This window comes from Lepeophtheirus salmonis, chromosome 3, assembly GCF_016086655.4.
Source record: "Lepeophtheirus salmonis chromosome 3, UVic_Lsal_1.4, whole genome shotgun sequence".
Classification (NCBI taxonomy): domain Eukaryota; kingdom Metazoa; phylum Arthropoda; class Copepoda; order Siphonostomatoida; family Caligidae; genus Lepeophtheirus; species Lepeophtheirus salmonis.
The window spans coordinates 18,623,969-18,649,927 of record NC_052133.2 but is presented as its reverse complement, the minus strand read 5'-3'; the positions used below and the strand labels follow the sequence as shown (position 1 = coordinate 18,649,927).

At 30.0% G+C, this 25,959-nt stretch overlaps 1 protein-coding gene across 1 annotated transcript; it reads left to right on the top strand.

Moving 5' to 3' along the window:
* Positions 1-2,478: 2,478 nt before the first annotated feature.
* Positions 2,479-24,624, top strand: LOC121114001 (uncharacterized). Its single transcript, XM_040707808.2, has 2 exons — positions 2,479-2,702; positions 24,107-24,624. Exons 1-2 carry the CDS (start codon positions 2,558-2,560, stop codon positions 24,367-24,369), a joined length of 408 nt encoding a protein of 135 aa, XP_040563742.1. The 5' UTR covers positions 2,479-2,557; the 3' UTR covers positions 24,370-24,624.
* Positions 24,625-25,959: the final 1,335 nt, after the last annotated feature.

Sequence of the window (25,959 nt, the reverse complement as noted above, 5' to 3'; positions counted from 1 at the left end):
CCTTTATTTTCTTTTTTTTTGAGGAAAGATTGATATATTTAATAAAGATTGTCATATGTTATGAGGCATTTACATATTTTGGTGTCAGTCCGTATTTAGGAATGAAGACTACAGTCCCGTGTAGTTGAGTTTGGGTTCAGTCCATTTCCGTCCTAATTGTTTATATAGTACCCATTTGTGACATCCTTCAACTTTATTATTTTTCTGTTTCATCAGTTCTAGTATTGGCAGTCCGAAGGACCGAATCTTTTAAGACCCAGTCCCATGGGCCGATAGGACCAGGCCTAAGACTGAATTGGGCCGATAAAATAAGTACCAACACAACGTTGCATATACATACCGTAGTTGATTTCTCATTTACCGGCTAATTGTCCTTCAGTGAGATCCGGAAAATTAGTTTTTAAATTTTGGGATACCAGGATAATCTGGGATGAGATACTAAATAAAAAATACCATAAAATTTAACGCATATACTGTATATTTTAAGAAGAAAAAATAAATCATAAGCTAATCTTAACTACTCACGCCTAAAAGATCCAAACTTCACTAATGTTTTTACGTTAAAAGGCGAGCTTGTAATTATATATCAATTTGCTGGTTTGTTGTAAGTCTCTTGTTTGGCATCATTTTTACAAAAAGCACATTATTTACATAGAAGCATAAATTCCTTAAAAACTTTATCTCAAGTTAATCGGCAACTTTTCATAGAATGTATTACATAAAGGAAGCTGCTGTTATAAAATAATTCAATCTATTAGATAAAAAATTATATCATAGCTAATTATTCTGGATAGACAAGACGTGTCAATTCAGTTTGGTAAGAGATGGACAAAGTCATTGTGAGGAAGGTATATATCGAGGCTGAGAATGGCTGCATTGAGTTCTAAGTTTAAGTCAATAAACTTTTTAAAGTATTTTAGACGTACACTATGACTCTGGTAAACCTGGTTTACTAGCTATATCTGGATGAAGTTTTTGATGAATGATGAGGAAATAAGTATGGGACACCCAGTATGTGAAGTTTATATAAACTATAATGTGATATACATACTTATTTAGGATTATTTAATTGATTCTACCAACACATAAAAAACCATTCTTTTCCTAGCCAAATTTAACATATTGCATTTATTGTAAGTAATTTGATATTAAATAATGGACTACACCTTTATTTAATTAATTAATGATCTCTAAAGCATCTTATTTGCATTATTTGTCGTGATATTAATGAATATCATAATTAAAAGGCAACAAATTACGTAAAAACATTTATTTAATCAATATAGATGATGTAACATTTACATAACTTAAAGAATGTTGCGTTTCCTAGAAATGTACATAAAATTAAGTCAAAAACTTGACAATAAAAAACCTTATATATATAAAAGAAAAAAAAAAGCGTGAGTGTCATGAGTTGAAGAAAGCCCTTTGTTATAATTTTCGGAGGTCAAGGGGCCAAAAGGATAGTTTAACAGAAGAAATGTTAAAAAAATAATTTTTCTTATTTTCCACTAAACCATAGATAGTGTTATTTCACATATAAAAAATTAATGTGCTTTGTTCAATAACTCTTTGTTAATGAACTGTGATTTTTTTATACTCCAAATTTGATAGAACTATCTATAATTCCTCATCAAAAATTGATTATTTCTTATTTTGTACTTAAAATTCGTTAAAAATAAGGAGTATTTTATATACATATTTATCAAAAATAAAATTATAATAATAATAAGTTATATCTTGGTCAGACCCCCATACTAATATTGTCAAGATTAACTTTAATTACATAAGATATATTTTTTAGCAATGTCTTAAGCTCACACATGTATTTTTAGGACTTTCATTGATTGTACGAGTACAAAGTTGATTAAATCATTTTATTAAATGTTATAAACTTAAATAGTGTAACTTTTAGTTATGTTTATTGTGTATAGTGTAATATAAATTGTTTTATTTTGTGGGAACCTTTTATCCCAGTTTAATGACCCACTAACGGAGGGTTATGAGTGTTCGGAACGTTGATTTGGCTGAATTTGAATAAGCTCTTGTTCAGCAGTGAACAATTCCTTAAAATAGTTATTGTATTATGATACTATAGTTCGGAAGAATTGACTACCTGCTAATTTTGGGGCTTCTTTCTGTTTATATGAAAGTTTGTGAAATACACTAAAGGTAATGACATACTACAGGTATTCTTTTTAAAATACTATTCAACCCATTGATGGCTTTTTATTTCATTTAATGGGTTTTTAAATGATTGATCGTCTTGATTACGATGAATATCAATAAACATTAATTTGTGTATCTTATTAAGGGATAAGGTTTCCTACATAGATATGTTTTTAGATACATTCAAGAGAGGTAGAGTCAAGCAGCAGCCAAGTAAGAGTAAGTGAAAGGAAATTGTATACTGTACATAGATAGAAAGCTCAAGTAAGAAGCTAGTAAGGAAAATAAAAACTATAATTTTGTTATTAAATAGAAAAATGCTTAAAAAATCGTGTTTTCCTCTTTTGAGGTCAGAGTGATTCACATCTAAGTCCATCAAGAAATAATCATGTCGAATGTGGATACCTTTAAAGAAACCCTGAAGCAAAAGGATCACATAATCTCTTCCCTTCGTGAAGAATTAGAACAGGAGTCTAAACTGAGGGAAAAGCTACAAAAGGAACTAATATATGTCATGGAGCTCTTTATGAAAGGTAAATGTTTTGTACGATAAGATACAGTTGTATGTGAGCACTTTCAACATTCCATCATCCAGAATTGTTTATACACTTGTAAAGGTTGAACGTTATTTTGAGGAGAGTGAGAAAGCAAGTGACTTTAGCATTGAAAATAATAATAATAATTTAAAGTTCAATCATGTAATAAGAAAACATTTTGATGAACAATAATATTTTGGCAATATTATTGTAATTTTAGAAATAAATAAGTACATCTTCACAAAAAGAAAAGAAAAACCCTCCATCCTTTTTTCCAAAAGATTTGAACATTTATGTTCTATGACAATCTTTTGAGTATATTGAAAACACAATCTAAGAATATTTTATCTATAACTATCTATAATCACTTTTTGACTTATTTTACTATTATTTGATATGATTTAAATTTTTTTAAAGACAAAAAGTACTATAAATAACAAATACAAATTTCATTGTCTTCCGTTTTTATATTTGAATTTATTTAATTACTTGTATAATAAAATATTTCTTATTTTCAGTGAATTAAAAAAAAGTACTGAATTAATCGAGTGATCTTTCTTTAAAAAAAATAGAAATCAAATCTGTCCTATGCTGAATCACCTAAATCACTTATATATGTACAAAGTACGCAATTAAGTAAATGTGAAGATCTTTCACTCCTACTTCAAATGAAATCTTTTTGCTCTTATTTTTAAAAAAACAAACCCTTAAAAATGGTTATTTAAAAAAAAATTACTTTGCTTTTTCTCATGTTCAAATTGTTGAGTACAAAATATAAGCATATTTATATAATCAAATTTACATTTATATTAAAAGAATATTAGTCATTTTTGATGCTTTCCTTGTTCAAAAATTGGGTCAAATATACCTATAAAAAGTGTAAACAAAAAAATGAAAATAAAAATTCCCTATAACCATTGTAATCTTATTAATAAAGCAAAATGTATCTGTATATATATGTATTTTAAAAAAGTCACAGAGTCCACTGCTTCCTGATGTATACTATAAACATATTTTGATGTAAGAAATAACAATGTAGTCGTAGATATGAAACATTGCAGGCCTGTACATATAGCATCGAACATTGTATAGAATACTCCCTTATGTATATCGTATAATTATTTTTAATGTAAGAAATAGTAATATTGTCGTGTTAATGTAATATTGCTAGCGTGTGCATGTATAAAAGGTGAACCGTTTCTTTTTTTGTTATTATTCTCTGCTGTATACAGGGTGCACTATATACAACAATGACTGATTCATATGCATTTACAGTATATGTTAAGATTCGAATAAAATATAAATGCTCGTATGTAGTAATGAATTAACTATAGCAATCATTTTTTATTTAGCATACGAGTCATCTTATTGCATCACATTTTATTTTTTTCAAACCTTAATTGTTCTTATTTCATTCTTAAAGAAAGGACACATATGAATTGATATATCTACTGAGTAGTTACGTGAGTGTGTGCTCATAAAAAACGGAGGATTTTGTGGGAAGTTGTCTTATAGCCAATACTTAATTACGCTGGGAATAGAGAGTACTACCGCTAGTAAAAAAATTAGTTATTGGATTCGTTATTTATAATAATTTTTTGGTTAAATAGCTGCTTAACTGTACAGTAATCTTTTTCAAAGTTTTAATTTTAATTCTAATAATGTAAAGGATAAAATTAGTTAAGTCTGTAATTGTTTGTTAAAGCAATAATTTTAGTTTTACCGATAATTTATTCTACATACTTTGTTGATCGAGTTAAATGATGATATATATTGGCTATATTTTCATAAGAAATAATGAGGAAAAGCTTGCATTCAAATTCGATTTGTGAAAAAATCAGTAATCATATAATTTCTAAATATATTTAAAAAATTGCAGATATATTTTGCTATGTTGTCTTAAGTTTAGCCGTATCTATGTCAAACCAACTATAAGAAAATCATCTAAAAGAAAAAAAAAATGTTGAAACTGTCCCCTACCGGTCCTAATTTCGTGTAAATGCAAATTAGTTCAACTCATTCAATATCGTTTTTATTTACATAAAAAAAATAAAAAACTGTCATTAGTATTTTGTCAAATGACCACCATTTTATTTTAATATTTGTGGACTAATGATGTCGAAAACGTAATAATTTTTATATTATCACTGAAGTGGACATATTTTTACCCAACCTATAATTTAGTCCATTATATGTCGCACAATCAAAATAGCAATAATGTAGATACTTTAGTAATATAACAGTGACCGTAAAAATTCCATAATTGACTATAAATTCAAATGGACAATTTGAATGTTGTATTCTTAAAGTGATTGACGTATCTTATTGAACATACTTTAATATGTAGATGATAATTGAAGAGGCCAATTCTTTCCTAATGTCCTCATTATCAATAAGTAATAAAGAATAATCATGTTTATTCAAACAATAAATTCTTTTTTAATTCATTGAATTGAAGAAAGTTAGTAAATGAATTATGTCACCCCTTTTTAAGTCTTGTGTAATCTCTCTTTGAAATTATTTTCAATATTCACAAAATCTGTATATTTTGACAAATAAAAAATATTTTTAAATTAAATTTCCTCATTTTTTTCTTCCACAATAAAAGGCAAAATATAATTTAATTTTACAAAGGAAAAACACAAACATATTTTTACACGTAATCTTTTAATTTAAGCAAAAGTAATCGTAAGTTTTCTAAGGATTATTAGAATATTTTTTATTAACTTTTTTTTTGACAAATGATTATTCATTTTTGTAAAAGAATTATAACAAGAACTCTATTTAAAAAAAAAAAAAAAAATGATGCAACCTCACTAACTACAGTGCGTTCGAGCAAATAGTGAACAATTTGAGCTACACCTAAAATTATTAAGTGTAGTTAATTACCCATTAATTTTAATGTTGGGTCTCAGTCTAGAAATCCTAGACCGGTCTTATGACGTTATAATTTTAACTATTGTGGTCTGACGTCAGTCTGAACTGGTATAATAGTTCAAGTCGATCTACAAAAAAATTAAACTCGATCCGCTACGTTGACCGTTGTTTTTAGAAATTTGTTAAAAAAAATTAATTTTTTCCGTTTGAATCTCCATAAAAACCTAAATATCGGCTCAGATCTGTCTATAAAAAATACTTAAAGACGAACACAAAAAATTCGATATATAGATTTAGAAATACATCAATAATTTTGTATTTTCAATAATAGGCAATAAAATAATGTTAACAAAATATGAAGACAAGGTTTTGGCAAAACTTTTTTCACTCAAAATGGACACCTTCATTATGAATTCCAGCCTTTATACGTCTCCTGAACACCATGTAGGAGTTGATGACAAACTCTTCTGACACGTTGTCCCATGCAACCACTATGGAGGACTTCAGTGAGTCCACATTTGATTGTTAGGTGTTGTGGGATTCCCTCTCGAATGTACCACATCTAAAAAAGTCAAATGGGTTCAAATCTGGTGAGGAAGGGGAGCATATCTCTTTGGACCAGAATCGAGCCATGTTATCTGTGCAGAGCTTTTGGCTCTTAGCAGACATATAAGAGGGATCACCTTCCTGAGTTCATACGTAGTTACACTCCGGATAGTTGGTGTTCAGTCATGACAAGATGGTCTTCCAAAGCACCTTATAGTAGGCCTCGTGACCGATTTTTTGTACAGCATTGAAAAAGAACGGATACATCTTCTTTCCATAAGAGACCAATACGCCGAGGACCATTGTTTGGTTCGGATATTTGGTGTGGTAAACCCCTTGGACCTCTTCTTTTGTTTCCACAAGCGAGAGGTTGTTTCGGCTGTTGTGGAATTGATCAATTTTGAAAATCTTCTTGTCCAATAAATTTTTCACAGTTGAGCCATTTGCCTTGATCCATGTGAGGATTTTCTTGCACCTCTCGAGTCTTTTGGCTTTTATACAAGGTGTTGTGTGGTCCTCGTCAAAGAAACTAATCCCAAGTTGTGCTTTATAGCCCTCCTGAGGTTCCTTAGAACCACAGAGAAGTCTTAAACGAAGTGATTCATCGACTTGGTGGGATTCTCCTATATATTCTTCTCTAAACTTAACAAGAACTTCGTATCCCACTTTAAATTATGTCCTCAACTTCATGATATCCTGGAAAGGTCTTCTCCATTTTTTTTCCTCTTGTCCAAATTAAAAACAAGGCTCCTAGAACACTTAACAATGTCCGTAATCTTCATCATGTCAACTCCAGCATCTAAGAGATCTGAGATGCGCTTCATTCTGGATTGTTGGCCTCTCATGATGATGACATGACTAAATGATTGGTTGAGTTTATTTATGTAAAAAGGAGAGCGGAAACAGAATATCAAAAAATAATCACTAAATCTTTTCATATTAATGAGAAAATGAATATTAATTAACAGTCCACGTTTTGCTGCCCTACTCTGTATACATAACTAGGATAAATAATTAATTTTTCCAAATTATGATGCATGGAATCGATGCAAGCCCTAAAACTGAAGTTGCTCACAAATAAAAAGTTTGAAGACCAAATTAGAAAAACCAACTTGTTCCATTTTGACATACCAATGTTTTTCCATAAAAAGCTGCAAATTGAACTCAAAGCATAGATTTAAAAAATTGAATTGAATTAACTCCACCTAAAATCTGAATGTATACTTAAATAACCTCCTTCAGTTAGTAGGGATATAAACGCAGCTAAGCGATTATAAAGTAAAAAAAACCGTTTGGCTGTGTGTACTCTTTCGTCTTTCCTCCCATTTTGTGATATATATAATTATAATATTTTAACCTGCAATGCTGCTATTTTAAAGGTTCTTCTCTTTATAGCAGTAAAATTGTATGATAGGCAGATGATATTAACAAGGGAAATAATTCAGTTGCACCAAACATCTCACTTCTACCTTCTCTTCACGCTCTCTGAAAATCCTATACCTACTTATAAGTAGACTTGCATAAATATATATAAAAGGATATGAAAAAATCTAATCATATTTGTTTATTGATTTATGCAGAGCTATATGTATAAATATTAGCTGATATCTTATCATTTCTTCAAAAAGAAGGGAATAAATATTTATATTTATCTGCCTTGTCTTAGAGGCTTTTATTTCTCTCTTTTTTAGCAAAAAAGAAGGAAGAAGTTCCCCTAATAAAATGTGTATTTCGTGACATTTTTTTCTTTGTAACTAATATAATTTAGACATTATTTTAACTCATTTGTAATGTCAAAACACTTCTTTTTAATAGATGTTCGTTCTGTGATAATTAAGAAAGAACAGTAACAGCTTTAAAAAATAAATATATAATTGAGTTTGCAAAAAAACTAGTTTAACTAGATATCGACCCACACCTGGAAAAGCTTTATCTTTACATCGTTAGTCATTCGAAGAGATGTAAAAATTACAGGTATTCAGGCAAGAGTAAAATGGTTTATTGGTAACCTGTAAAAAAATTATGATCTTATTAATTATCCCTTCAATAGACAAATCAGCATATATCTCGTTTCTGAGAGTGACCAGATTTTTTATGAATTTCGTGTTGACATGATTTTACACTCAGAGGGATTGCAACAAGTTTTACATCCCTCGTCATAGGTGATGAATAAAATCGGATAAAAAAGTGCTATATTTTATCTTTATATGAAATACAATATGAGTCAATTTAAACCAAAAAAAAAGATCTATCCTCTTTTAAACTGTTATAATCTGGTTGTACAAACAAAATATACTTCTTCACTACAATATCTATTTAAATAGAAAATTTCAATAACGATTCGAAGCCGTTCCAAAGTCATATATTTATTATTTAATTTTGAAATCCTTTAATTTCTTGTCAGAGATGAGGACTCGATACTAGCGAGTCTTTTTAGTCATGAGTTTATATTTTGAATACTTGACTTGATCGTGACTCAACTATAAATTGAAGGCTAAAATCACTACTCGAGTTGTATACTCGAAGTCCTTTCATTTTTACACTAAGTATACTAGTACTGAAGGCAGAATATTGTCAACAAGAAGCCTAATTTTTACTTTTTTTAAAAACATCTAATTGCAATATATTTTTGCCCTTTTCAATAGCGTTTGATTGAAAAATAGAGAAAGGTGGTTAAAACTCATATTTATTTATTTTTTTTTACAAAAATAATATCATCGATATTTTCATTCACAAATTAATAACGGAGACATTATATTTTCCCTTATATTTAGGATTCTTAAAAAAAATATAGAAAAAAAACAACTGAATTTATTTGTGTCTAAATAGTTATTTTGTTTCAAACCCCATTTTAAGGCAATTTTCTTTGCGCCAGTATAAATTGCTTCGTGAAGTTTATTTCATTTTCTGAGAACATGAACTGTACTCGATGAAAATATTCAAGGACTTCGACTTGTGAACAACGACTTGAGTCTCAACTTTGATTTATATTTTAATTTTTTTTTTCTCAACTCCATTCCTTGTTTTAATAGAAGTTGTCTGTTCATGTACACTCCAATGCATTGCATATGGGGAAAAATGGATGTTGCATATATGCAAACCAAACCAATTTATAGTATGTAAATATCTCAATATTATTAATCATTCCCTAGTGAAAATCTTACATCATAATTTTTCCTCTCATTCGCCCATATTGTGGGGTGCTCTGTTTTCGCCCTTTTATTTTGTGACATTATACTGACTTATGGATATAGTGTGCACACTAAATGTTGAGTTATTTGAATTTCATTTGAATGAATTAATTACATTTTTAAAAGAAAAAAGAAATTAAGAATGAAAGAAACTCTGCATACTATTAAAGAAAGCTCTTTGCTTTTTTTTTTCCTTCACCCCACCTTTGTTAAAAAAATAAATACATAAATTAATACATTAGTTGGTGTAAAATAGGGGGGTATATTTATTTTTAATCGAATTTGTAGTTTCATTAGTGTCTCTCATTATTCCCTCCTTAACAGAAGAATATATTTTAACATAGATATATAGATATTTAATAATATAAACTTTCCTATAATATTTCAACAGAATTCTTCACTAATTAAATATCATTTTAAAACTTTTTTTATCCCTCTCTTCTCAAACTACGGCTTTCTAAAATAAATATACTTTCTGTTCACGTCGAATACACTCACAGTCTTACTATTTTCCTACGTCTTGAAATTTTTAGACTACAAATATTTCAACTTTTTTTGGCATTTACTGAGAGGTACGACAGTAAATTATTTTAGTTGGGATTTTGAAAGTTAATTTGAGGATATCCTTCATAATTACAAAACCCTTTTCTTTGTATATAAATATGAGCAATGATATATAATTTAACTTGATTGAGCTATTCACACAAAATTGAAATTTTTTAGTTAACGGGTGTCGAAAAATTCTTGGAATGTTATTAAAATAAAAACTTATGAGGTTAGCATTTTTTTTTTGTTAAAAATACTGGTTTGAACTTATTGGGGCGATAGTTTTAGAAGTTATGTCAGCTTCTATGGTCTGATTAAATAGTCTTGAGTGGAAATGAAAGCCAAAACAAAGGAAAATTCCATTCTAATGCATGCTAGTGATACCAACATAATGAACATGCTCTCAATCACGAAACAGGTTTCTCTCTCGGGATCATGTTTTTCTGGGATTTATCAAAGTTTTAAATCTATTGTTTCGCCTATTAATAACAGGAGCAACAGTGAAGGTTATTTCATCCCTGAAGAGAATTCCCCTATTTCTAGAAAGTAAAGCTCGTTTCTGAAGCCATAGGGACTTATCACAAGCAATTGATATAGCTTCTAAAGTTAGTTTGATTGGTCAACCTACTTGAGACTTATCTTCAATGTTATATCCAGATTCAAATCGTTTCCTCACCTTCCAGAACGTCTGGATGTTGACTGAGAGTATGCTCATGATATTGGTATGACCAGTGTAGATTCGAACAGAATACTCCTATCTCTTGGCTTTCATTTTCCACTTATGAGTGTACTATCGCACTAAAAAGTTTGAAGCGAATGTTTACAAAAAAAAAAAAAAAAAAATCCTCTTAAATTATTATAATAATAACAATCAAAGACATTTCGATCATTCAGTATTTCAGTGTTTCTGATTTATTACTCTATGTGAACTCTTCCAAAAGTAAAAGTTACTTTCATATGAAATAGTGATTTTCTTTTGGAAAAGTATTTCCTTTATTTATTATGAAAAAAAACTTTCAGTTTAAAATTAATTCATGTAATAAAGTAAATTCTTGAAATTCTCTTCTGCGTATTGAATATTTTACTGAGTGCCGCTAATATCTTTTTCTTTAGAATTTCAAAAGTATTGTAAGAAAATTCTGTTAATTTTGTATACCACCATTTTAAAGAGCAAAACATCTTTAACTTTAGTAACAATTATTTTTATTATTAATAAAAAATGAATAAAGGAAAAAAATATTAATTTTGATTTTTTCGGGATGTATTAGGTACAATTTTATTTTGATATAAATTCATAAAAATTAAAACAAATTGATTAATATTTGACCATTTTCAAGAATATGATTTCAATGTAAAAAAAAATTAGTCAGATGAAGTATAAGTAAAGCTTTATAACAAAATAGCGAAAAGGAGAACATGTGATCAATATTTTACAAAGTAGTGATCATAGCGATACTTTTTTTGTTCGCTAGGTGTGTCAAGTTACTTGAATATTACTACATAACTAATTATAAAGCCTCTATAAATTCTCACAAAGGGTAGAAAAAGTTGCTTGCGGTATACTGGGTGGTCCATTAAAATCTGAAATTTAAATTTCAATAATAAATAATTTTTTAATTATGAATGTAATTTCCCTAAAAGTATGAGCTTTCATTAATGTATCCGCTCTTAGCGGCTATGATGGATCCAGGCGGTGGCGAAAGTCGTGGTATATGCAGCGGATGTAGTCCTCTGTGCTGACTGACTGTGGGTTTAAAGGAAAAGATGTGTCCCTTGCTAAATGCACCCAGCTGAAGGGGTTGGCATCAGGCTTTAGGGGGGGGGGCAAAAGTGTTAGAGCCAGAAGGGAATGTTGTTGGCAAAGCATTCCTGTGCCCTTTTTGAGGTGTGTGCTCTTGAATATTCTGAAGCACAACAGCAACTGGGTAATTTTTTTCTTTGATGAAAAGACTTTGACCGTTGACTCCGTCTACAACAAGAAAAATGATCTGGTGGTATGCTTTTACAAGGGTGACATCAGCCTCAGGACAGTCACCAAGACCAAACATCTGGCCTTTGTGATGATGTTGGGGTGTGTGGCATCAACTGGAGAAAAAATGCCTCCAATTTGGTTTTCTTTTGGATGCCGGTTACCTGCTGCAGACTAGTTGATGGCAATGAAGGAAGATGTGCTCCCATAGATCAATCAGACCATGAAGAAGTCCAACAAGGCTACGTACGTATTTCAGCAGGTCGGGGTTTGGGTCCTTACTCCTAACATTGTACAAGAGTGGATGTGTAGCAACATGAAATTTTGGTCCAAGAACATTTGCCCCCTCCCCGAGCCCAGCTCTGAATCCACTGGATTTTCCATTTGGTGGCAAATTGAGAAGAAGACCTGCAAAATCCACCTCCAGAATATTGATGTCCTGAAGACCCCCGTTAACTAGCAGTGGAGGATAATTAAAAATGACTACGTTGCCGATATGTGCAAGAGGTTCTGGATTTGGGTGGAGGCTGTCATCGAGGCTGATGATGGACAGATTCTTAATTAATGTACATTGTTTTAGTAAAAAATATTATGTACATAGTACAACATCATCCTAATCAATTATGAGTATTTTAATGACTACTTAGTGCCAGGTCTCAGTACTCTTTCTACATCCGGTTCTCGAACATCTTTTAAATGAAGTTATAACTCAAATGACAAGACGCACTTGTTAGCTCGAGGGGATTTCTTGCCTTATATATACATTTTCCCCACTCTTTATGATATTACAGAGGACGTCACTTTATCACATTTTCCCATATAAAGTATCTATTTTTTCTTCCATTCACATAATTCCCTTCGTCAATTCAGTTAAACGAGATTAATTCTTGGAGGTTGCATAGTAAGTTAAAGAGTAATATTCAAGTATACTCGCCCCTCCTAAAAAACAAAAAACCTATCGTGTACCCAACAATGTTTCAGAAAATATTGATCACAGTTTCTTTATTTCGCTCCTTGATTTATAGCTTTCGTATCAGAGTATTGCTCTGAGGTTTTTAATATTGTAACAGGTAGAGTTTTTATGGTGTAACTAACCACTTTTTAGGGGTTGAAAGATAAGGTCTTACAACAATGGTTGGCGTCCATTGTCTGGATATTTTTTGGCGCATGAAATTTTATTATTCAAAATAATGAAACATATGAAGATTTAATTTATAATTTAAGTGTCTTAAGTATAAAAAAATGACAAATGATGCACATTTAAATGAATTAAACATGTGCTAATCAAAATTAATAAAAAAGGGAAGTGAAGATTTTATTATAAAGAATTAATGAATGCTATCTTCACTTTTATTTATTTATATACCTAATGTTTAGTATAGAAGAATAAGTGTACACAAAGAAAAAAAAACTCAATAAGGTTAGTTAGATACATCATTAATGAATATTATTAGATAAAAAAAACCTGCGCATATTTGTACACTCTTCCAAAATAAGGATTTTGCGTGAGAGTGTACTGCAAAATTGAACATGATCCTCCAGACAATCAACCAACACGTGCTTACACGTATGTTTCTGTAACATTGCAAGTTATATCAGCCCAGTGATTTATTCTTGTCATTACTTGGTAGACCTTATTTATATTATAGACTTAATTACTCAAAGAAAATTGTTAAGAATTAAGACCATAACGGATCAGTTTCACCATCTTCTGATGAGGAGTGCCCCCTTAATATATCACCTAAGCAAAAAATATGATAAGGGACATAAACAAGAGTTATCGGCTAATACTAATTCAAGATTGTTAATTAATAAAGTAAAAGAGGAATCGAATGAGGATTCGATTAAATATTTTATAGGCTTTACATTGAATAGATTAACTTTATGTTTTATTTGTTTGTCCTGTATCCACACAGAAATTGTATTTCAATTATTTTCATAAATATGAAATGAATGCTTTAAAAATCATATGAAATCAGTCGGTGCTAATATTTTTTTAATAAGGAAGTTATATAAAAATAAGATTTATTATAATTAGTAATGTGTCAGTCGTTCTTTATTTGGTTCAGTCATAGGACTGGTTCTTAGAAAAGTAAGTTCTCGGATTTTTTCCTTAAAATGTCAATCGTTTACTAGAGTTCGAGTTCAAGGGATGGCACCACTGGCGTGTATTGAGGTTATGTTTAATTAGTATCATCTCTTGAAAGAACATACACCAACTTTTCTTTAGATCTATCTACTTCTTTCTGTTTTGCATTCGTTTGAATCGAGGGATCGGCCGGAAAAATTATAGCAACTGTCTTTTGGATTCCAAATGAATAATCCCATCAACAATTTGCAAAAGGGTAAAACTATTACTGGTGCATATTATTAATCGTTATTGGACCGATTAATAATCCAAGTTGCAAGAAAAACGGCAACCATTTACCCGCAAAAATAGTACTGTTCCATCACGACAATGCTTTAGCTCACACCTAAGCAGTTGTGGTTGCAAAATTAATAGAATTAGGGTTCCAACTCAAGATGTCCACAGCACTAGAAATCTCACATACCTTCATTCTTCTATCATCCATCACTATATGATGAATTTTATCAATGATTTCTGGAGTAGTGGCCTCCACAGAACGTTCAGCATCACTTGTGCCAATCCAAATTTTTTGAAACCACTTATAACCTGTTCTTATTGAACGTGCAGTGCACCCATAATGTTTATCAAGCTTCTTTTGAGTCTCCGGGGGCGTTTTGCCTCTAAAGTTATGTTTAATCAACACACGGAATTATTTTTCGTGTTTTTTTTTTAAAAATGACTCCACTTCAAAAAATGCCAAACAGAAAGAAATAAACCAATGTAGCTGAAACTTCGTGTGTGTTCTTTGCAGAGTTGCCACTAATTAAACATAACCTTGATAGGCAGCAGTAGTGCCATCTATCAGACTTTGAACGGACTTTTCAAACGAGCCTCGTTTGAAAAGAACAATGAATATATAATGCAAAAAAGTTAATGTTTCATTGTAATTCAAATAAAACGAACATACTTGTATAATATTTAGTTATATAGCTTATTCTATTATATAACATAATAATAAAAAGGAAATAAACCCTCAATGACATCACGGAGGATTAGACTTATTTTATTTAAGGACCTGCAAGTGGGACTAGACTTGACTGCCATTTTTGGTCCTTGATAAGAACCGACACAACACTACTAATATTTTGTTAATTCTTTTATTCAAGTAAAAGTCTTTAAAAAGAACTAAGACTTTGTTGAAAAAACTCTTATCGTTCAATAAATTTTATTTTTTTATTAAATTAAACGACATGACTCTGCACAAAAAATACAGAAGTAATATGCCCCTCCCATCTAAAAAGGTTATCAACCTCCTATCTTAGAGCAATGAAATTATTGCTAGTATTAGTAATATAGTGCATTTGAACAGGTGAACATCAGTATTTCAAACATCATATATTTTAAACAAGTAAGTTATACGCCAGGTAGGAAATTATTTTCCCATGTTTTAGCACTGGTATTTGAACAGTTACTTAGTACAAGGCGAAAGTGAAAAGTTTTTTGATCTGACATATAGATGGTGCTACAACTAGCAATAAATTATGTTCCTTACTGAGTACAAGAATCATATGTTTTTATGACTAGTTTCGACTGGTTTTTAAATAGTTTGTTTATGCAAAACTGTTTCAGTCAACATTTTTCGAGTTTTTGAGAGTTTAACCCCTAAGGAAATTCATTTCAAAAATGGGGAGCGAAATTTAAATGTAGTTGTACATCCCTCGAAGATGTTCCACATCAAGGACGACCATAAAGCTACAAAAACACCGAAAAAAATCGAACAAGTGTTGGAAAACAGACTAGTGAGCCTTTAGGGAAATCAGAAGGAAAGGTTGCAAAACATCTTGCTAAAGATGCAAAAGCTCTGTGCAAGATGGATGCTGCATTTACTGACTGCTATTCAAAAGCAAATGTGCAAAATATTTCGGTCCAATCTTTGGACCAATTCAAAAAGGATACAATTTATTTTGTGGGGCGATTTGTTAACATGGATGAGACATGGATAAAAAAAACAGGTCAACTTTTTTTTTTGCTGGATCAAGTTTGTGGGTGTCAATGAAGATTTGTACAAAATTAAAATCATTTTTCAACTAAAAGTAAAGGTCTGCCATTGTCAGGCCAAGAACTTTTCCCCTTAAACTCGTATAAAAGTCAGTTTTCTCTTGTAATTAGTTACGTCAGACACGATATAACTTATTCTATACATGTTAATAATAACAACGCAATTCAATAATAAAACTTGCTGAAAATATTCATTTTTTGACCACTTCATTGACCCACGCATAATGAACAAAATAGATTGAAAAAGTATGTATTTATAATCCTACAGAACGAAGAAAATTCCTTTTGATTATTCTGCGTACGTAATCACTTTCTGGTTGCTATGTTATATACGGATGCATTTAAATTATTCACGCATCAATGAAAGTTAAAGGAAGGACATGAATGCTTGTATGTTTTAACTTTTCTTTTTAGGATTTTTTTATATTTAATAATATCTCGATAGAGACCCGTTAAAAAGGAAGGAAAGTTGAGTTTTTAATGGGTGTAACTTTGAAAGATTTTGTAATCCTCAAAATATTTTCACCAGCAGGTATTTAATGGAGGTTCGTGTTTATGTGTAATCAAGTGCATTTTATATTTGTGGTGTTTTATATCCCCCTTCAGCAATTTATAAAAAAATTGAGCGTCTTTCATGTCTAACACACACAAATTACTTGGAAATCTATAGTGTTAAAAAACTATGCATGCCTCATAAATTGAAAAAAAGAAAAAGAAAAGAAAGATAGATGACCGAATTAAAGTCTCAAAACACATGTGTGTGTGTGTTTTTTTAAAACTAACCTACTTAAAAAAATAACCCTTAAAATATATATGTACATATTATTATTTTTTTTTTTTTGCTTTTGGTAACCTGAACAACCTTTTTTTTCTCAAGTTGTTATCATTTTTATATAATTCTTGAGGAGATATTGTTGCGTAACCACGTGTTAGTGGAGGCTTATGAAAAGTGGAGAGTAAAAATGCGGATTTTTTCGATGACTAGTGTAATGAATTAATTTTTTTCAGCGTGCTAGTTTTGCTATTGTTGTCAACCTACACAGTGTTCCTTCCTATGTTATTACTTGATACAGAGTGAAGCCGGTGTTCCCCCCGCCCCCCTTCCTTTCATAGCTGGTACATGTAGATAATTTATTGAAACGTCATAGCAGCTAAGCAACTCTCCTCCAAAACTGTCTTTAAGTTTTCAGAGTTGGTTTTTTTTTTTTTTACATGCTTAAAATACTTACGATTAACAACACTATCGATGACTCTCAAGAAGAAAATATAAAACATTTTGTGACCACAAAACGGTACACTCTAATGTATTTACATTTTAAGAAGACGTAAAAAATGGTTGTCAAATGATCCTTGATGAATCTGATCTCTTTATATACATAAATTACATATTTAACTCCTACAATATAGAAGCATTGTTGTAGAAAATCAATGATGCATTAACTGCATTTAATATCAAACTCAATGAGTATGCATACTTATTTCTAATATATGACTGTATTATAGTTGTATCTATGTTGTACATATTTAGTATTTCTCCTACTGAACTCTTCTTGACCAGCTTTTGTATGCATGTTTGCACATCAGAGTGGTTTGTTTGTCAAATTTCGATTACAGCAAAGGCGCGGAAAAGTTGTCATGTGGATAAAAAAAATTTAATGCTAAATTTCATTTTACAACGATATTATCTATAGATTGAAAAAACACAAAGGATCTTTACTTATCAATATAGATTAAAGTAAAAACGATTGTTTATTTTGCATAAAATCATTGTGATACACAATATTCTCACCCATAAAAAATATTTATATAGTTTTTTTCTAAAGTCATCCTATGGAGCCATAAAAAGAAGACCAATAACTTAAATAAATTTTGATGAACCACGTAATTTTTTAATCTTTATTGAATAACTTATCATTCAAATTATTGTGTCACACATCTTTTTCTCCTAAAAGAAACAGAAAAACCCCTAAATCAGTTGGTAGTTAGCCGATTTTTTCAATGTATGGACTTATCATTCAATAATTGTTCTTGAATTGTTCACAGCTTCAAATGAGAAAATTCCAATTCAAGCAATCCAGGTGAGAACACTGATTATGAACAAAGAAGCAAAAAAATAGATAGCTGACAACAATAAACATTGTGCTGTGCTAAATATATAAATTTTTCCTTTATTCATACTTTGATAGAGGTGTGCCACCTTAAAATGACATCATCGTAGATCAATGAAAGATGGCAACTTTTCCACATTGGTTGTAATCGAAATTCAAAAAAAAAAAAGAAGTGGAATAACCAATATCTGTAGATATATTTGCATAAAATATTCATAAAAGATCGTTGCAGTTTATTTCAAGATAAGAGAGAAGTCATTTTCCCTGTCATTTTGAAATATTTTACACATAAAACGATCATAGGATGATGATTCATGTGGTGCTATGAAATATATGTTTATGTTGGTTATATGTGTAAAGGATGAGGGAAGTGCCTTTTACTATTATAACAATTGATGGTTGTGATTTGAAGATACATATATCCTACATTAAGAGTGACTGAGAGTGAGTAAGTTGGATCCATGTCTTTATATACATATATATATATATTTTATATATTTACCTATTTCACATACGTACATATGTAAGCGAAAATCAAATATAATCCTTTCATATAAATCATCTTTTTTTATGCATGGCTTTCTTTAAGAAGAAAAGGACTTAGTCTATGTAGAAACATGATTGGATGTACATCATCTGTATGCATGTAACATTTCATACATACTACAGATTTACATTTCTTATAAAAATCAAATTGTCTTATAACCATTGTTTGTGAGTGATTTATGCTAAAAAGTAGTTCTTAAAAAACATCCAAAGAGACAAGGAATCACCAATGTACAAGGTTTTTGGTTTTGTCCTGGAACTCTTAGACCGATCTAAATTAGTTTATAACTTTAACTAATTCTGTCCGGAATTGGCGTGGACTGATTTTAAAGTAAAATTCCGTCTACAAAAAAATCTTGATCCGGTCCCATATCAATTTTTTCTTATTTTTAAGAAAATTATTAAATAAAAATAACTAACAAAGAGAGGAGACAATCACAATCTATTTTTTTTTACTTTATGTAAACATAAGGTCCATATGTTAAAGACGTATTTGAGTGAATTATATGCTTTATATTCAAATTTGTGGGATGAGTAAAGATACTCAAGAAGTTTATAACCTTACTTTGATAAAAGAGTCTTACATTGGGCCCGATAGGATCTTTCAAATAAAATCCATCATATAAATTTTTTTTTTGCTAATTTGAGAGCAATTTACGGTGGCTCCATGACAATAATAAAAATAATATATTGAAAGAAATGGATTTTTCTCAAAAATAAACCTACTTTACAATCAAGACGTTATCATTTTGGACCCTTTGGATACCTCGCAAATTGCGCTTAAAGTATAAAAGAATGTAAAATTAATATATTGTATTTGAAAAGAACCATATCGGTGCTTCTATAAGTATCTTAAATCAAATAAAGCTTCTAACCTAAAACTCTTGATTATCTTAACTCTTCCTATAAATTTGAATACAAATTGCTATAATTGACTCAAAATAGCTCTAAAAAATCACTTAAGACCAATCCAGGAAAAAAATCAGTCTAACATCTTGTTTCGACATTAACACATACTACAATCGTTAGAAGAGATGTTCTTATCAAGTGCCATTTTTAAGGAATTAATTGGAGCAGTTGCTATCAGCTTCACGCTTTAATCTGAAAAGTAAAGGATCGTCTGTTGTACATAAGAGCAGTGATTATCCACTTAACATTTAAAAAAGTTTTGTTACCAAATATATAATTAGTGTTTTATTATTTTGTAAGCACTAAATATGGAAGATATGAGATCTGTGATTTGTTTTTTTTGTCGCAATTCACCAGTTGAGAAACACTGGATTTTGGAGTTGTTTTTTTCTGCAATATGATCTTTTTTCTTTAACATATTCAATTGATTTTGAAGTTAGAAAAAGTATTTCCTTATTCATACCCATACCCTGTGAAAAAGTAATGATAATTTAGAGCAATAAAAATAGGGCAGTTCATAGTACAAGATGCTGAGGTAGGTACCAGGTTTATCACGGACTAAACTTTTCATTAAAGCTTGACGGGAAATACGGTTATTTCCTCCGCTTGTCTTGAATGAAATACTTTTAGAAATTACTAAATTGATTTCTTTACACCTAGAGATCGGTTGATTAGAAAAAAATAAATTTAAGTTTGCATTTTAAACAAAATCAATAGGATAAACGATTAAAATTGGCTAAATTAATTCGGTGAATTTTATTAAGGGCTTGATATTTTTGCAAAGATAAGCCTGAACTAACTTGGAGAAGGTCTTTTCGAGACGGAACCTGACTTTGTCTATGCTAACATAATTAGATCAGGATTTACAGTAGGTTTTGTAGGTTTATGTAGATGTATTGCAACTCTAGTATCACGTTATCCTTTACCGATAGTATTAAAAAGAATGTTGAAACATACTGCAGTCTTCATATGATTTTTTTACAGTGAAGTTTAGATTACCCTCATCCCTCCATTCATAACAAGTACTTGGGCTATTCTGAACTCCTTCACCCTTGAGTGTTTACTCCGTTCTTCTATCTATAAATTCGGTATAGAAGTCATATTGAGTATTAGTTTTCACAGTATCGTCTTCAAATTTATAGATACTTATATTATCTTCCCCATTTATTTAACAAAGATTGACCCCTGCCAGATCTGTTTTTTTCACCCTTAATAAATCCATCTTTGCACTTTCACTTTGATCAATCATACAAAAATCAAGTGGAGTGGATAATCATTTTTGAAGCTAATTTTTTTTAAATTGTTTTATATCATAGTTACAAATAAAAAATAAAACTTATTTTAACTGAAAAAGATTTGCCATCAAAAACTAGTTGGATTTTGATTGGTTCATTCATTTTAACTTTCTTATGGAATATTAAAAAAAAAAGGATAAAACAAAATTGTGCAAAAAGCACAATAAATTAATAAAAATAAGGCGATGAATTACATTCAATCAAAAAATACTAATACAATCCTTTGGATTTGACACACATTGAGTTTAATCTTCCTGCCTCTAAAATATTGACTACTTAATACAATTTAACAAATAATAAACTTAAGTATTTTATATTTTTAGAACATTTTTATGCAAACTTCCATCGCTTATTTTAATAAATATTCTATAAAAAAATTGTAGATAAACTAAAAAAATCAATTCAATCGAACTTTTTTTTTAAAGCAAACCTTTTTAAGTTATAAAATAAGTTTGATTCTTTATTTTTGTAGTTTCAATACAAATCAACAGAAAAAAATATATAAAAAATATTAGTAATATTTCTTACTTTTTTCTTATGTATTTTTCCTTCTGTAACAAAAATCAATAGTGACATCAATCTGTTAAGTTTACCGTTATGAAATTAAATTTATCTCAAATAATTTATAACTAAGAATAAAGGATAACTTAATTAATTGTTAAAGAAAACAAATGCAATTTTAATGTCTATGCTGAATTTTATGTTAACAGGTACGACATCTACTTAAGGCCTCGTAAAAACAAAAATAAACGCCTTGTAGCCCTTTGGGCATTCTCTCTTTAGGTTTTGGTTGGCCGAAAGGAAATGAGATGACCATTTATTTTTTTGTTATATTTTAATGCGTCGATAGTTTATTTAACTTTTTCTGAACTTTTATAAAGACAGAACAAGAAAATTGATTATAAGGGAAAATTAGAAAATACCAGTTGTTGTTGTCTCATCATCTTCAAAAATTTCATCTTGTGTCACAGTCTCCTCTACTCACTGTATACGATGTAGCCTGTCTGGAAGAGAGTATACAATTTGAATAGCCTGAGTGAAAAGTATATGGCCCCGGGGCATCTGGCTACTGATTTTGGGAGTATATATATATACAAATGATTTTCTCAAACATATATTTTCTACTCAATGTAGAATATGAGATGTCACGATGATTTGACGTATATAAATCGATACATTAACTTTACATCTATTTTGTCACGGAGAGACTCCAAGGATCTCTTGCATCATTCCCGACTTTATATATAAAATATCTAAATCTTTTACTTCTGAACAAATATGTACATAAAGAATGTGAAAGTATTGTTCTATTAGGTATAGTGATGACAATAATTCAGTAACTGAGAAGAGAGAATCCCTTCCAGTGTAAACCGACATTTGATTCCAGATACCCTTTCACATAACCTGGACCAGTCCAATCCAATAATCATTAATGATTTCTAAGTTTGACTTAGGAATTATTTACAAAATACGTACGCAAACATTTGAAATTACGGAAACAAAGGGACTAAGAAATGTGTACAAAATACAAACAAGATAGTAATGCTAATTAGGTGCATTTTGTGCGTGTTAAAAATAGAAACCGAAAATCAACATGGTAACATTGATAGTTTGAAGAAATTTTGGAGGGGATGATGGAGAATAACAAGGACTTAGGCAAGAAGTACTCCGATGTTGACCCTCAATTTCACCAGGTGCGTGGAATTTACCCCGATGTTACTCTACAGACTCATAGCTCGGGTTGAGTAAAGATTCTGACTTCAAACTTTTAGCAAATTGTGTAAATTTTGTATTTATGTTGTTGTAAACGAAAATTGCAAGCCGTTTGCTGAAACGTTTGAAAATGGAGACTTTTCGCACAAAAGTTTCAGGACAGATTGAGGCAAATGGGATGCTCTGGAAGGAGCTGAAAGTTCCTGAGAAGACCATGAGGGAGTTGCTGAAGGATGACTCCGACATGCAGAGCTTTGTAAAGACCAGGGTCAAAATGCCAACAGCTAAACAACGTGATTAACGTCTCTGGAGGAGAATGTGGAGATCAAGGACTGAGATGTCCTTCCCAACAATGTTGATGATCTGAAGGCTTCTGGTGTGGATTGCCATGGAAGACAACAACGTGAAGAAGGAATGCTTTAAAAAGTGTATTGGCATGTCTATAGATTCTGAGATTTCATTTTTTGAAAATAAGATATGAAGTATATATTTTTAGCCAGAAGTTAGTTTACTCAAAAAAACATTTGCGCAATTTCCACGGACCTGGGACTCTGAGTCCAACAAGGAATTACAATTATAACCCTGTAAAAAAAGAAGTTCACTCCGTAGGAGTAAAATAATAATGACAACAATTAAAAAAAGAAAGCTTACTCTTCAGATACTAACTCATAAAAAAAACCCGGGTAAACTAATGCATTCGATTTTCATCACTAAACATGAGTAGGTGGGGGAGGGGGAGGGGGAATATCCAAAAACTTAAATGCATGAAAAGTATATATATCCGATATATCCTTCAATTTTTTTCTTAATAATTTAGTCATGGTTCCTGGGTCTATAATTTGATTAGATCTCAGGAGATAATTTTAAAATTAAAGCATATTTTATTGCTGTAAAATAAAATAAAAATCTCAAAAACATTTAGATCATTACATAAGCCCATTATACTGATTGTGTTAATTATAATTGTAAAAAAAAATCATTAACAGGCTACACTATGTGAAAGGTTTTCTATTAGTATAAGAGACAAAAATGAGTTTGTCATTGTTAATTTTTGTATGACATCATCATAGCGATGTTTGATTATTTTAAAACACAATTTATATTTTTTATTCTTCTTTTAAAAAATGGTACTGACCTACCTATCCATTCCAAATTTATCTATGGGATCGATATTCGATTACTTTTATAATACAAATGTAATTTCAGTTGTTAGCCTATTAGAAACTATTTAATATTTCATTTGGTTCATTGTACTATATACATGTAGGTTGATGATTCAATATATTTTCTCAGGCCCCCTCGATATTTACATATTTTTTCTACAAGGTATTAAGATCAAGAGCCAAAAAAACAAAAAAAAACAGACGCGATCAGACAGCTACATCATAACAAAATCGCTGGCGCATATAAGCGCTGATTTGATCTTAATGGCCTATATAAAGTATTTGGCATTAAAGCGGTATTGTTTAATCCCTGGTGTTCTGGTCAATAACAAACCAAAATGTACTTTATAAATCAATGTACAATTTCTATCTTATAACAAATTAATTATACAAATTTAAATGTATTTTTCAGAGCATCATTCTCGAATACGTCATTCAACAATGAATCACAGCATTTCATCAGAGGAGTCGAAGCATTTTGAGAGCCTCAAAGAAACAAACATAGTAACAGATGCAGTTGACGAGCTTGATATGGAAGGGAACAGAGCAAATGCAAGTAAAAAACTCAATAATCATATCCATGGCAGATGGAGAAAAACTGGGATCACTCTCTCTGTGATAAACGCTATGCGTACTCCGAAAACAGAGGTCGCCCTTGAACAAATGACATTATGATTAAAATATATAATATTCAATTGATTAATTTTACTATTTATTTCTAATCTTTAATGCTTAACAATTTTGCTCAACTATTCATTCCAATATTAAACCATAATTATATAAAATCCTTATATTTTTGGAAATTCGTTTAATTTATGCATGACTACAAAAATCAAGATATAATTAATTTGGTTCATTACATTATGTATGATAATATGTGCTAATAATTTGATAACAAATTACAAGAATAAAGTTATATTACTGTATTAATTTATATAAATTATATGTCATCTTAATTTAGGTATAGAAGTAAGTAGATTTGTCAGAGAATCCAATTAATTATCCTTCTATTATTTAATCCTTATAAGTACAGGAAAAAAAAACCAATTTTTTTTTCAGCCAACTGAATATGGACAAACATCCATGATATACAATTTGTTATGTTTTAAAAATATAAAAAAATAAATGCTGCAAATTATACGAATGAATAAAAAGTGTGATTAGATCCTAGCCTTCTCCTAGCCTAAAACGTCTAATATTCATGAATATTTTAGTCAACTTTTGTCAACACCAACTTGTTTCAAGTGTGTCACCATATAAAGCATGTAAAGCGAGAGACTGGCAGAATAAAAAAGCCTTGATAAATCTCTCAATGGACTAACTGAAATAGTTACTTTTTAACATCGAAATTAATTTTAACTTAACCAAGTTTGGGTTAGTTAATTTAAGTTAAATTACTTTAAAGTTAATTTACCTTTAATTTTCATAGAAATCGAAATTAACTTTAACTCAACTAGTTATAAAAAGAATAAAAATAATGTACATTAACTTAACTAGATGAATTAACTTGCCCATCACTGCTATCTATTAAATGCGAATGTTGGTGTGTGTGTGTAGCTGTGTTTTTCCTGGGCTCATGCCCCAACCAATGAAATGATTTTGCTAAAAAATGACATACCGGTTTTTAAGGTTCGAAAAATGGCCTTGGGACGAATTTTTTTTTACCTTAAAGGGTATGTCAACATTGAAATAGTATTTTTCTAAAAACGATTTTTTGGCTAACAAAGTACTCTTTTACGTAAATCATAGAAATAAAATATGAACAATTTTAAGAACTATTCCCGCAGTATATTGGTATTTATCTTTGCACACTTTGCATTAAAAGAGATTATAAGGTTTATAGAAGAAGAAAAGAAGAAGAAAAAATAAGACAAAGGATTTTTGACAATTTTATAAAAGATGAGCGAACAAATAGACTAAAAATGAAAGAGAAAACAATATGGCTGAAAGAAAAAGTAAACAAAAACTATGTATATGAGTTATATTCAGGATTCACGTAACCTCAAAATAAAATATAAATACCCCTTGTAGATGATTTTTTTAATAAATAGCTTATGTTTTTGGCCTATTCTAAAAAGAACAAATAAATAACTCTGTCCGAAACATTGTCTTCTATTAAATTACATTAGATGAATCTTAGTCTAAATACATGATATAGCAATGAACTGCGCAAGAGATGAAAAAGTCAATTTGCAGAATTTTAGACGTATTAGAGTTAGACTAAAGAAAAAACAATTTTGATAGATATAAATGACGCCTCTTTCC

Bases quoted from the DNA above. Each gene is read 5' to 3' on its own strand.
- LOC121114001 (XM_040707808.2), top strand. From the start codon at position 2,558: ATGTCGAATGTGGATACCTTTAAAGAAACCCTGAAGCAAAAGGATCAC. The intron at 2,703-24,106 runs GTAAATGTTTTG...TGTATTTTTCAG, and splicing joins CATGGAGCTCTTTATGAAAG to AGCATCATTCTCGAATACGT.